This window comes from Ascaphus truei, chromosome 7 (genome assembly GCF_040206685.1).
Source record: "Ascaphus truei isolate aAscTru1 chromosome 7, aAscTru1.hap1, whole genome shotgun sequence".
NCBI classification, from domain to species: Eukaryota; Metazoa; Chordata; class Amphibia; order Anura; family Ascaphidae; genus Ascaphus; species Ascaphus truei.
The window spans coordinates 44743269-44757542 of NC_134489.1; the positions used below are offsets into that span (position 1 = coordinate 44743269).

General features: G+C 54.3%; 1 protein-coding gene across 4 annotated transcripts in view; it reads left to right on the top strand.

The window, feature by feature from the left end:
- Positions 1-14274, top strand: part of RUSC1 (RUN and SH3 domain containing 1) — a 45305-nt gene that overhangs the window by 24743 nt on the left and 6288 nt on the right. For 2 of the 4 annotated variants that reach the window (XM_075608137.1, XM_075608139.1), the window contains 8 exons: positions 3672-3734; positions 5821-5883; positions 7602-7678; positions 8936-9110; positions 9182-9287; positions 9547-9593; positions 9678-11112; positions 11666-11800. In XM_075608137.1, coding sequence (XP_075464252.1) covers positions 3672-3734; positions 5821-5883; positions 7602-7678; positions 8936-9110; positions 9182-9287; positions 9547-9593; positions 9678-11112; positions 11666-11800 — 2101 coding nt within the window. The remainder of the gene's footprint in view (positions 1-3671; positions 3735-5820; positions 5884-7601; positions 7679-8935; positions 9111-9181; positions 9288-9546; positions 9594-9677; positions 11113-11665; positions 11801-14274) is intronic. The other 2 variants (XM_075608138.1, XM_075608140.1) reach the window with 1 other exon arrangement.

A 14274-nucleotide genomic window follows, 5' to 3' on the forward strand; every position in this document is an offset into this window, starting at 1 on the left:
CCCTCCCTCTCCTCTTTCCCCCCCCCCTCCCTCTCCTCTTTCCCCCCCCCCTCCCTCTCCTCTTTCCCCCCCCCCTCCCTCTCCTCTTTCCCCCCCCCCTCCCTCTCCTCTTTCCCCCCCCCCTCCCTCTCCTCTTTCCCCCCCCCCTCCCTCTCCTCTTTCCCCCCCCCCTCCCTCTCCTCTTTCCCCCCCCCCTCCCTCTCCTCTTTCCCCCCCCCCTCCCTCTCCTCTTTCCCCCCCCCCTCCCTCTCCTCTTTCCCCCCCCCCTCCCTCTCCTCTTTCCCCCCCCCCTCCCTCTCCTCTTTCCCCCCCCCCTCCCTCTCCTCTTTCCCCCCCCCCTCCCTCTCCTCTTCCCCCCCCCCCTCCCTCTCCTCTTTCCCCCCCCCCTCCCTCTCCTCTTTCCCCCCCCCTCCCTCTCCTCTTTCCCCCCCCCTCCCTCTCCCTCTCCTCTTCCCCCCCCCCCTCCCTCTCCTCTTTCCCCCCCCCCTCCCTCTCCTCTTTCCCCCCCCTCCCTCTCCTCTTTCCCCTCCCCCTCCCTCAACTCTTTCCCCTCCCCTCCCTCTCCTCTTTCCCTCCCCCCTCCCTCTCCTCTTTCCCTCCCCCCTCCCTCTCCTCTTTCCCTCACCTCTTTCCCTCCCCCCTCCCCTCTCCTCTTTCCCTCTCCCCTCCCTCTCCTCTTTCCCTCTCCCCTCCTCTATCACTCCCCCTCCCTCTCCTCTTTCCCTCCCCCTCCCGCTCCTCTTTCCCTCCCCCTCCCGCTCCTCTTTCCCTCCCCCTCCCTCTCCTCTTTCCCTCCCCCTCCCTCTCCTCTTTCCCTCCCCCTCCCTCTCCTCTTTCCCTCCCCTCCCTCTCCTCTTTCCCTCCCCCTCCCTCTCCTCTTTCCCTCCCCCTCCCTCTCCTCTTTCCCTCTCCTCTTTCCCTCCCCCTCCTCTTTCCCTCCCTCTCCTCTTTCCCTCCCTCTCTCCTCTTTCCCTCCCTCTCTCCTCTTTCCCTCCCTCTCTCCTCTTTCCCTCCCTCTCTCCTCTTTCCCTCCCTCTCCTCTTTCCCTCCCTCTCTCCTCTTTCCCTCCCTCTCTCCTCTTTCCCTCCCTCTCTCCTCTTTCCCTCCCTCTCTCCTCTTTCCCTCCCTCTCTCCTCTTTCCCTCCCATCTCTGTTACATGCAGGAAGAGATTACGTCCCTCCCGTAATACCTACCCAGCGCCTTCTGGTTGATTACAATGTGTCACGTGAGCTGCCTCAACCAATCGCAGCAGGCGGTGACATAGCTGGTAGCGAGCTCCGACCCCTTAACCCCTTCAATGCTGGGGGTCTGACTGAGCAGAGCTGCCTGGCAGGGAATGGGTTAATGCTGCAGTGTCCCCTCCAACGGAGAGACCCCAAGGGACAGGCCCAGAGGTGTGTGATATATATCTGTACCGAGTATGAGGGACAGGCCCAGAGGTGTGTGATATATATCTGTACCGAGTATCAGGGACAGGCTCACCCAGTCCTGGGTGTATGTGTAATGTAGTATGATCTCCTGACTGCAGAGTATCAGGGACAGGCTCACCCAGTCCTGGGTATAAATGTAATGTAGGGTATTATTTATTATTATTTAAAAAAAAAATCGAATAAACCATTTTTTCTGAATATTTACACTGTATACAGAAGATATTTACACACTTATATCTGACACCCGCCCATCTTCTCCCCCGGGACTTTATATCCCACCTGTCTCTCTCCCTCTGCTATGTTTGCTTTACCTGCTCTGTAACCTGTTCCCCTGCACAGGTTACAGGCACGAGAACCCGCTCTGTGGGGAGAAGACTGCGGGTGATCCACAGCCTGTAATTAACCTGCCCATTAATTAACACCCCTGTGCTACTATTGTAACCCTGCAAGTGATCCCTAAACACATCGTACACTATTTCACAATAGTTTTGACCCTTGAAATCTGGCATCCGTAATGAGGCGGCCATACTCTCCCACATCGCCACTGCGTAGGGGCACTCCAGGAGGTGGTGCTCCATCGTCTCCAAGATCCCAGCACAGGAACCTCGGGGGCAGTTCCTATCCGCTATGTTTTTATATTTTACATTTGCTCTTACATAAAGACGCCCATGGAAAGTCAACCAGACGGTATCCTGAATCCCAAGAGGGATTCTCGGGTCTAATAGATTCTGTAAGGCCTCTTTCTGGTCCTCTATATAACAGTGTTTCAGATCTAATTGTGTGACACATATTCTGCTCAATATTACCCAGTACAATTTTTTCCTGGGAACAGAAGTTCCAGTGCAGTTATTTTACATCTATTTAAGAATTTGTACATAATCCTCATATATTCTGGCATGTATACACCTCTTACAATAATTATTTTAACATGTTTGCCATCTAGCCAGTTTTGAAGAGGAGACACCCACTCCCTAAAATATATATGCCCAAACTGGTCATCTCTGTTGAGAAAATTATGCAAATTAAAACATACAAAAATGAGAGAGAAAAAAATAGTACAGGGTTCACCATTCCCAAACCACCTTTCTCTCTCGGCAAATAGGTAATATCTCGCTTTAACACGTTCAAACGATTTCCCCAGAGCAATTGGAAAAAAAGGCTATATAAAAGTAACAGTAATTTCCGCAGGGGGAGGAAATACAAAACTTAAATTGACAAAAATACGTATCAAAACGATCTTAATCATTTTAACTTTTTCTCTAAAAGAGAATTTCCACTTCTTCCACCGTTCTACCTTTACCTTACAGGTGTTTTGGTTCTCCTTCCAGGTGTAAACGCTGGAATTCTCTTTTCCAAAATAAATCTCTAAAATTTTAAAAGAGGCATTATGTATCTGAATATCCTCAGGTAGAATATTGTAAAGGGGGTTTCTTCTTTCCTAACCAACAGGCCACAGACATATCCTGATTCACCAGGGAGTTGGAAACATTTGAGTATTTATTTATTTCCAGGCTTATAGCCTCAAATGAGCTTTTTGAGGCAACATAAATACAAACGTCGTCTGCATACGCCTGGCACTTAACTCGCCCCTCGTGTTGGGGACCCTTACAGGGTACGGCTTGGATGAGACTATTCTGCTGCAGGTGTCTTATAAAGGGGTCTATGGAGAACATATATAATAGGGGGCTCAGCCCTGTCGAACACCCGACTTTATGGGAAAACATTCCCCCACCCAGCCATTAATGACCGGTCTTCCATAAGCTCCTTCATATAACAAAGCCAGTTTCTTCACAATGGTACCTGGGAAACCATATCTTTCCAGCGTTTTAAAAAGATAGACAGGATCCATCCTATCGAAGGCTTTGGCCTGGTCAAGATTTAACAGGTACCCTGATAGACCTCCATTCCTGCCCATCTCAAACATCTCCCTGATGTTAATTAAATTATTAGCGATGTTCCTTCCCTTAATGGCACAGGATTGGGAACTCGTTATCACCTTCTCAGCGATGTTACTCGTCCGATTTATAAAGGATCTTCGCTAAGATTTTTATAATCATTATTTAGTAAGGCTATTGGCCGCCAACTTTTAAATTATTTCGGATCCCCTTTCTTATATAATAAGGTTAACAGGGATTCAGTTGAGAGTGAGAGAGACCTATCCCTCCCAGAGAAGCATCTTTTTTTTACAGTGTGCATCCTGAGAGGGGTCAGTGTGAGAATTCTCTCTCTCTCTCTTCCAGCCGGAGTCAGTAACTTTCTGATGGGAGAGCGAGGTGAAGATCCCGGACAGAGAGTGAGGAAAGGTACAGAGTGTGATCCCTGTCCCCACCAACTCCCCCCTCTCCCCCCCCTCCACAACTGCAGGTTAGAAGATAGATCACAAAGGTAGTCAAGCAATGAATGAATCCTTTTACTTTCAAAATATCCCCATTGGAGAAAGAATAGAATGTATTTTTAGTGTTCAAAAAATTGCATGTAAAACATCTGCTTCTATAACATTTAAAATTAACAGAGGGTTTAATGCTCAAAAAAGAAGTGGAATCAAGCAAAGGGTTAAGTCTGCTCGGTGCCAAGCGGTTTGGACAACTCTTGGCTCTTCTGTAGACAATAGAAGGTTTGACACTTAGGCTAAGGCCCCGGTATCTCCGCTGCAACGCGCGCCCGCGAGATTGGCGGCGCATTCAGCCGGTTCCCTGGTCTGCAGCTCACTGCAGGAAGAGAGACGGGGGGGGGGGGGGGGGGGGCGTTATAAAGGATCTTCGCTAAGATTTTTATAATCATTATTTAGTAAAGCTATTGGCCGCCAACTTTTAAATTCTTTCGGATCCCCTTTCTTATATAATAAGGTTAACAGGGATTCAGCTGCGAGTGAGAGAGACCTATCCCTCCCAGAGAAGCATTATACACTTTTGCCAATATTTCAGCTACAATCTCACGGAAAACTTTATACAATTCAGCAGTGATTCCATCGTTTTATTACCTGAGAGGGTCTTAATTGCATTAGACACCTCCCCTGCTGTGATTGGGGAGTCCAAGCCTATTAGGTCATCCTCAGAAACTGATGGGACGTTGATAGAATCGAGATAACTGCCCATTTCTACAGGATCAATGTTTTATTTATTTTTTGCTAAAAAAAACTCTGCATAGTGTTTATTCAGTGACTACGTTAAGCATCTCATCTTTACTAGTTACACACACACCCTGTGCATCTTTTAGGCCACATAAAACCCTCTTTTTCGTTCTGCTTTTATAATTTTCATAGGGATCTGAAGAATACATCCCACAGCCACCAAAATCCTTCTCATTTGTTAAAGAGGATATCCGTTCATATTGTAATAACCTCATACTTTCTTTAACACACCTATACTGCTCAGAATTCACTTCTTGGCCATTCTGCATTCCCGTATATAATTGTAGCAATTTAGAGCGGAGGACCAAATATTTCTTATACCTCGCCTTCGAGAAGGAGCGGCTCAGTGAGTAAAGACACTGACTCTGGCACTGAGTTTGACGTAGGGGAGCCTGGTTCAATTCCCGGTGTCGGCTTCTTGTGACCTTGGGCAAGTCACCTTATCTCCCAAAAACAAAGATTGTAAGCTCCACGGGGCAGGGACTGTGTCTGCAAAATGTCTATGTAAAGCGCTACATTAAACTAGCAGCGCTATACAAGAACAAACAGTTATTATTATTAGATCTGAGGTTTTCTTAAAAAAGTCTTTAGTGACCTCCCACCAATGCACTATATTGGGATACAGAACTTGTGTGGATACACAGTCCTTGAAGAACTGTAGGAAACTTTCTCTTACAGTCTCCTCCTGTAACATTGAGGAGTTCAGCTTCCAAACACTGCGACCTAGAATCACAGAGGAGTGAGTCTAAGGGTAGAATTATCTGTAGAATAGCATGGTCAGAATATTCTACTGGTGATAATCTGCAGCTGGCAGTATTTACATTGCTCCCATTCTGGTTTTTCTCTCCCCACATACATATGTGTATCCTGGAGTATTTGGATTGTGAAATCTATAAACATCACTTAAATTAGCCTGTTTACACATATCATTTAGGAACACTATATCATATTCCAATACATCTCTACGCTGGCACGGTCTAGATTCGAGGTCACACAATTAAGATCACCCCCTAGAACGTGACATTTGGATGTAAATAAAAAAGGTTTAACCAAACCAAACAAATCCCTTCTTTGCTTTTTGGTTTGATAGCCATACACATTAATACGCACAGGGCCGCCAAGCGCACAGTAATGGGCGTTATATGAAATAACCAGGAGAAGTTATATGGAGTAACAGGAGGAGTAATAGTGATGGGTTAGTATTACAGTGTGCATCCTGAGAGGGGTCAGTGTGAGAATTCTCTCTCTCTCTCTTACAGCCGGAGTCAGTAACTTTCTGATGGGAGAGCGAGGTGAAGATCCCGGACAGAGAGAGAGGAAAGGTACAGTGTGATCCCTGTCCCTCCCACCCCCCTCCCCTCTCCCACCCCCCTCCCCTCTCCCACCAACTCCCCTCTCTCCCCCCCCTCCACTACTGCAGGTTAGAAGATAGATCACAAAGGTAGTCAAGCACTTAATGAATCCTTTTACTTTCAAAATATCCCCATTGGAGAAAGAATGGAATGTATTTTTAGTGTTCAAAAAATTGCATGTAAAACATCTGCTTCTATAACATTTAAAATTAACAGAGGGTTTAATGCTCAAAAAAGAAGTGGAATCAAGCAAAGGGTTAAGTCTGCTCGGTGCCAAGCGGTTTGGACAACTCTTGGCTCTTCTGTAGACAATAGAAGGTTTGACACTTAGATGCCTCTTGAAGATGGGGTCGCTGGCGAGGGGCATTCCCATGTTTGGCCAAAATGCCTCTTAACTGTAGTGCCAGATTAGCCGAGTCGTGGAAATTGTCCGATCGTTCATGTTATTCACAATTTTTTTTAGAGAAAGTATCTCTTTTCTTTTTACTCAAGTAAAACATCTCTATCTAGAACTAGTCTTCTGAGGAGACTCCTCCAAAAGACTAGATTCCTATGTCATGCATTCAGCTGGCAGCACAAAGCCAGTGTGAGAAGAACAATTGTGTCGGGATGTTCTGTAACCGGCGTGCCCGTGTGATTGCTTGTTTGTGGCCACAGGTTTTATATGTACATTTTGGTTTTATTGTCTTGTCCTCGTTAATAGACAATGATAATGTGTGCAAAAGTTGGACCTAAAATATTGGCATTAAAATGCAAAAATAAATTCATAATATCTCCAAAAGAACTGCCCCAGAAGATAAGAATATCGCCTATGAAACGGCCATAGTACACCCGGCCCGCCCCACGTGGGTTTCTCTCTCTGCATTGTGTATACAGTGTGTATGTGTATGTGTATGTGTTTGCATATATGTTTATATACACAACTTTCTGTGTGTGTGTGTGTGTGTGTGTGTGTGTGTGTGTGTGTGTGTGTGTGTGTGTGTGTGTGTGTGTGTGTGTGTGTGTGTGTGTGTGTGTGTGTGTGTGTGTGTGTGTGTGTGTGTTGAAACACAAAAATAACCTGCACAGACCTAAAATGAGGTGTGCTAAAACCAGTTGGGTGAAGTGTGAATAATAACACTACTGGCGGTGCTGGGGAAGGGAAATATATGAAAACTGTCACAGAAAGAAAGAATCCCCTGAATAGCACTCTAACATACACAAAATGTGTCAAAGAAAGTTTATTAATCACATACACATAAATGGTTAAAATGAGGAGCAGTGGTGACCTACAAAGCTGATATAAACTGAACCTTAAGGTGTGGGGGAAAATGCTACAACTTAGGTAGTACCTGGCCGGCCGGTCTGAGTGTTTTGATGCAAGTATTTCTTGCCTCTACACTTTATTTACACACTTTGTCCTTGTTACTGCAGTGTAGCATTTTCCCCTACACCTTAAGGTTCAGTTTATATCAGCTTTGTAGGTCACCACTGCTCCTCATTTTAACCATTTATGTGTATGTGGTTAATAAACTTTTTTTGATACATTTTGTGTATGTTAGAGTGCTATTCAGGGGATTCTTTCTTTCTGTGTTAGTTTTCGTATATATATATTATGTATATATGTTTGTATGTTCATGCTTGCTTCCACACACATGATCTATACACGCACACGCAGTAACGGGCTGCTCTGTGTCATGTTCTTACAGGTCTGTTAGTTGCAATCAGCTCGTCTGTGGATAAAATTATTTCTCATTTCAACACCACCAGAAATCTCGTACAGAAGGTGAGAAAGGAGGAGAGGTGGAAGGTGCAGAGGGAGGGCGCAGTGCGGGAGGTGCTGAGGGGGACGCAGGGTGCAGAGGGAGGGAGCAGTGCGGGAGGTACAGCGGCTGACACAGGGTGCAGTGTGGGAGGTGCAGAGGCAGACACAGGGTGCAGGGCGGGAGGTGCAGAGGAAGACACGGTGCAATGCGGGAGATGCCAATGCGGACGCAGGGTGCAGTGCGGGAGGTGCCAATGCGGACGCAGGGTGCAGTGCGGGAGGTGCAGAGTAGACACGGAGCAGTGCGGGAGGTGCAGAGGCAGGATGCAGTGCAGGAAGTGCCAAGAAAGACGGTGTAGTGTGGGAGGTGCAGAGGAAGACAGGGTGCAGTGTGGGAGGAGCAGTGGGTGACACAAGGTACAGTGCGGGAGGGATAGTGTGTGACACAGTGTACAGTACCGTAGTAGTAGTGGGTGATACAGGGTGCAGTGCGGGAGGAGTAGTGGGTGACACAGGGTGCAGTGCGGGAGGAGTAGTGGGTGATGCAGGGTACAGTGCCGTAGTAGTAGTGGGTGATACAGGGTGCAGTGCGTGAGGATCAGTGGGTTATACAGGGTGCCGTGGGGGAGGATCAGTGGGTTATACAGGGTTGAGTGTGGGAGGATCAGTGGGTTATACAGGGTGCAGTGCGGGAGTATGAGTGGGTGACACAGGGTGCAGTGCGGGAGGGATAGTGGGAGACACGGTGCAGTGCGGGAGGGATATTGGGTGATACAGGGTGCAGTGCGGGAGGGATATTGGGTGATACAGGGTGCAGTGCGGGAGGGATAGTGGGTGACAGGGTGCTGTGCGGGAGTATGAGTGGGTGATACAGGGTGCTGTGCGGGAGTATGAGTGGGTGACAGTGTGCAGTGCGGGAGTATGAGTGGGTGACACAGGGTGCTGTGCGGGAGTATGAGTGGGTGATACAGGGTGCTGTGCGGGAGTATGAGTGGGTGACAGTGTGCAGTGCGGGAGTATGAGTGGGTGACACGGGGTGCAGTGCGGGAGTATGAGTGGGTGATACAGGGTGCTGTGCGGGAGTATGAGTGGGTGACAGTGTGCAGTGCGGGAGTATGAGTGGGTGACACAGGGTGCTGTGCGGGAGTATGAGTGGGTGATACAGGGTGCTGTGCGGGAGTATGAGTGGGTGACAGTGTGCAGTGCGGGAGTATGAGTGGGTGACACGGGGTGCAGTGCGGGAGTAGTAGTGGATGATACTCTTGTCCTTGGTCTCAGGCCCGGCTCGGGGATAGCTGGCAGAGCCCGGAGCTTGGGTACCTGATACTGAATACCCTCAGCCCGTCTCTCCATGCCCTGCTAGCGCACGGACTGAGGCCTTACCAGAAGGATGTGATTGTGGGCAGGAGGAGGCTGAGCCCCTGGAGCCTGGTGGAGGCCTCGATGAAGCCAGGTGAGGTCACACGGAGGTGTCACTGTGAGTAGCATTGAGCAGGACCCATAGTCACAAGTGTCCTCTCATAGGCGCAGCGCGGAGATCCCTGCACAGTGTGCTCTGCAGTGTGCGCCGCCTGCCGCAGCTCCGAGACCCCCGAAGGAAGTTCAATGCATTCGTCTTCGGACTGCTGAAGTGAGGAGTGGCGGGTAGCAAGGGGGGGGGGAGGAGCAGCGAGGGGGGGGAGGAGCAGCGAGGGGGGGAGGAGCAGTGAGGGGGGGGAGCAGCGAGGGGGGGGGGGGCACTAGGAAAGGCAGCCATACACGGAGAGTTGAAGTTACAGGTTGGGGGGGGCTTTATCGGGATTATTAGCCGGGGGGCTACACTTATGATACGGGATTGGTCACTGTATACATAGACCCCCATAACTTAACCTGTCACTTCCTGTTCTCAGCACCAAACAGCTGGACATGTGGATCTCACAACTACACCAAACCTACGGTGAGGACAGAAAACACACGCACGCACACACGCACACACGCACACACGCACACGCGGATTCTGACACTTGTCTTCGGCCCACAGATATACTCTCCGTCCTTTATGAGCCCGCTGGGTTTCTGCCCCTGGCCGGAACCTCTCGGCCCGATCTCTTTGAGGAGCTGCTCCTGACTCTGCAGCCTCTGTCCGTTCTGACCTTTCACCTGGATCTGCTGTTTGAGCATCAGCACCTTCCCCTGCAGGACCCCCTGGCGCCCAGCGATGGGTCAGACACCCACGGGGCGTCCTCTCTCCTGCACGTTCTGCACTGGGGGAGCCGGCTCACTCACAGCTTGGTGTGGGGTGCAGAGCAAGACACCCACAGGGACACGCCCTCCACCCACGGGGACACGCCCTCCACCCACGGGGACACGCCCTCCACCCACGGGGACACGCCCTCCACCCACGGGGACACGCCTTCCACCCACGGGGACGCGCTCTCCACCCACGGGGACACGCCCTCTACCCACAGGGACACTTCCTCCACTCACGGGGACACGCCTTCCAACCACGGGGACACGCCTTCCACCCACGGGGACACACCCTCTACCCACAGGGACACTTCCTCCACCCACGGGGACACCCCACAGGAAACGTCCTCCACCCACGGGGACACCCCACAGGAAACATCCTCTACCCAAGTGGACACCCCACAGGAGACGTCCTCCACCCACAAGGACACCCCACAGGAGATGTCCTCCACCCACATGGACACCCCACAGGAGACGTCCTCCACCCACAGGGACACCCCACAGGAGACGTCCTCCACCCACAGGGACACCCCACAGGAGACGTCCTCCACCCACAGGGACACCCCACAGGAGACGTCCTCCACCCACAGGGACACCCCACAGGAGACGTCCTCCACCCACAGGGACACCCCACAGGAGACGTCCTCCACCCACAGTGACACCCCACAGGAGACGTCCTCCACCCACAGGGACACCCCACAGGAGACGTCCTCCACCCACAGGGACACCCCAGAGGACACGGGTCCTAGGAGAAACTGGTGGGGGAAGCTGAGCCAGGCCTCACGCGTGTACATCCCCCCCAACACGGACAGCTTCCCTTTCACACACTGGAGCATACTGCGGATCTGGGGGACCCCAGAGATAGAGCGGGGGTCGCGGGAACAGGTGGCAGCGGGCACAAAGAGGGGCACTGCAGGACGAGAGAATGACCCTCAAAATACAGGAGGGCTTGAGGGGGGCAGTGACCGCCCAGGACACCGTCGCCCCCAGGACAAGCTTAGTGAGGGACCAGCAGCCTCTGCTTCAGCTCAGGACGGAGTTGACTATTCTGAAGTCTCAGCACGCATGGTCGGAGGCAGCGCGGGTGCAGAGGGATCTGCAGAGTCAGACATCACACAGCGGGGAGAGCGGCATCACAGTGCTGAGGGGCGGGGGATTTGGCTAGGGCATCTATTTGGGGCAAATCTCACCCCTGTGCGAGAGATGGAAACAAGAGCCGTGAGATCTAGGTGAGTCAAGGGCGGCAGAGCGGGGGGGCAGGGGGGAGAGGAAGAAACTCTGTGGGGGGAGAGGGAGAAGCTCCGTGGGGAGGAGAAGCTCTATGGGGGGGAGAAACTCTGTGGGGGGGAGGGAGAAGCTCTGTGGTGGGAGGGGAGAGGGAGAAGCTCCATGGGGGTGGGGGGGGGGGGGGAGGAGAAGCTCTGTGGTGGGAGAGGAGAGGGAGAAGCTCCGTGGGGGGGAGGGAGAAGTTCAGTGGGAGGGGGAGGCGCTCGATGAGGGAGAGGGAGAATCTCTGTGTGGGGGGGGGGGGGGAGAAGCACTGTGGAGGGAGGGAGAAGCTCCATGGAGCGGGGGGGGGGGGGGGGGGAATAAAGGTCCATGGGAAAGGAGGAAGGAGAAGCTCCATGAGGGGGGAGGAGGGAAGCTCCATGGGGGGGGGGTGGAGGAGGGGAGGGGGAGGGGAGGGGGAGGTGTTGGTGTCTTTGATGCAGTAACCAAGTGAATCTGTAACTGCTTCTCACATATGGATAAGGTCTCTCTCTTTTTTCCTCTCTCTGGAAGACGTCCCTCCAGCTGGCTGCCCCCCAGTATGAATGTCCTGGATCTTGTCAGAAAGACCCCTCACCCTCAGATAATGAAAACGCTCCCCCAGAAATCAGAAGCAGCCGGGCAGCAGAATACAAGAAAACCTGAAAGGTGCAACAGCAGCAATGCCAGCCTCACCCAGACACAGCGCGGGCAGTGCCAGCCTCACCCAGACACAGCACGGGCAGCGCCATCCTCACCCAGACACAGCACGGGCAGCAATGCCAGCCTCACCCAGACACAGCGCGGGCAGTGCCAGCCTCACCCAGACACAGCGCGGGCAGCGCCAGCCTCACCCAGACACAGCGCGGGCAGCGCCAGCCTCACCCAGACACAGCGCGGGCAGTGCCATCCTCACCCAGACACAGCGCGGGCAGTGCCAGCCTCACCCAGACACAGCGCGGGCAGCGCCATCCTCACCCAGACACAGCGCGGGCAGCGCCATCCTCACCCAGACACAGCGCGGGCAGCGCCAGCCTCACCCAGACACAGCGCGGGCAGCGCCAGCCTCACCCAGACACAGCGCGGGCAGCGCCATCCTCACCCAGACAGCGCGGGCAGCGCCAGCCTCACCCAGACACAGCGCGGGCAGCGCCATCCTCACCCAGACACAGCGCGGGCAGCGCCAGCCTCACCCAGACACAGCGCGGGCAGTGCCAGCCTCACCCAGACACAGCGCGGGCAGCGCCAGCCTCACCCAGACACAGCGCGGGCAGTGCCAGCCTCACCCAGACACAGCGCGGGCAGTGCCAGCCTCAACCAGACACAGCGCGGGCAGCGCCATCCTCACCCAGACACAGCGCGGGCAGCGCCATCCTCACCCAGACACAGCGGGCAGTGCCAGCCTCAACCAGACACAGCACGGGCAGTGCCATCCTCACCCAGACACAGCGCGGGCAGTGCCAGCCTCACCCAGACACAGCGCGGGCAGTGCCAGCCTCAACCAGACACAGCGCGGGCAGCGCCATCCTCACCCAGACACAGCGCGGGCAGTACCAGCCTCAACCAGACACAGCGCGGGCAGCGCCATCCTCACCCAGACACAGCGCGGGCAGCGCCATCCTCACCCAGACACAGCGCGGGCAGCGCCATCCTCACCCAGACACAGCGCGGGCAGCGCCATCCTCACCCAGACAGCGCGGGCAGTGCCAGCCTCACCCAGACACAGCGCGGGCAGCGCCATCCTCACCCAGACAGCGTGGGCAGTGCCATCCTCACCCAGACACAGCGCGGGCAGTGCCATCCTCACCCAGACACAGCGCGGGCAGCGCCATCCTCACCCAGACACAGCGCGGGCAGTGCCAGCCTCACCCAGACACAGCGCGGGCAGCGCCATCCTCACCCAGACACAGCGTGGGCAGCGCCATCCTCACCCAGACACAGCGCGGGCAATGCCATCCTCATCCAGACACAGCGCGGGCAGTGCCATCCTCACCCAGACACAGCGCGGGCAGTGCCATCCTCACCCAGACACAGCGCTGGCAGTGCCATCCTCACCCAGACACAGCGCGGGCAGCGCCATCCTCACCCAGACACAGCGCGGGCAGTGCCATCCTCACCCAGACACAGCGTGGGCATCGCCATCCTCACCCAGACACAGCGTGGGCAGCACCATCCTCACCCAGACACAGCGCGGGCAGCACCATCCTCACCCAGACACAGCGCGGGCAGCGCCATCCTCACCCAGACACAGCGCGGGCAACGCCAGCCTCACCCAGACACAGCGCGGGCAGTGCCATCCTCACCCAGACACAGCACGGGCAGTGCCATCCTCACCCAGACAGCATGGGCAGTGCCATCCTCACCCAGACAGTGTGGGCAGTGCCATCCTCACCCAGACACAGCGCGGGCAGTGCCATCCTCACCCAGACACAGCGCGGGCAGTGCCATCCTCACCCAGACACAGCGTGGGCAGCGCCATCCTCACCCAGACACAGCGCGGGCAGCGCCATCCTCACCCAGACACAGCGCGGGCAGTGCCATCCTCACCCAGACAGCGTGGGCAGTGCCATTCTCACCCGGACACAGCACGGGCAGTGCCATCCTCACCCAGACAGCGTGTGCAGTGCCATCCTCACCCAGACAGCGTGTGCAGTGCCATCCTCACCCAGACAGCGTGTGCAGTGCCATCCTCACCCAGACACAGCGTGGGCAGCGCCATCCTCACCCAGACAGCGCGGGCAGTGCCATCCTCACCCAGACACAGCGCGGGCAGTGCCATCCTCACCCAGACACAGCGTGGGCAGCGCCATCCTCACCCAGACACAGCGCGGGCAGCGCCATCCTCACCCAGACACAGCGCGGGCAGCACCAGCCTCACCCAGACACAGCGCGAGCAGTGCCATCCTCACCCAGACAGCGTGGGCAGTGCCATTCTCACCCGGACACAGCGCGGGCAGTGCCATCCTCACCCAGACAGCGTGTGCAGTGCCATCCTCACCCAGACACAGCGTGGGCAGTGCCATCCTCACCCAGACACAGCGTGGGCAGTGCCATCCTCACCCAGACAGCGTGTGCAGTGCCATCCTCACCCAGACAGCGTGTGCAGTGCCATCCTCACCCAGACACAGCGTGGGCAGCGCCAT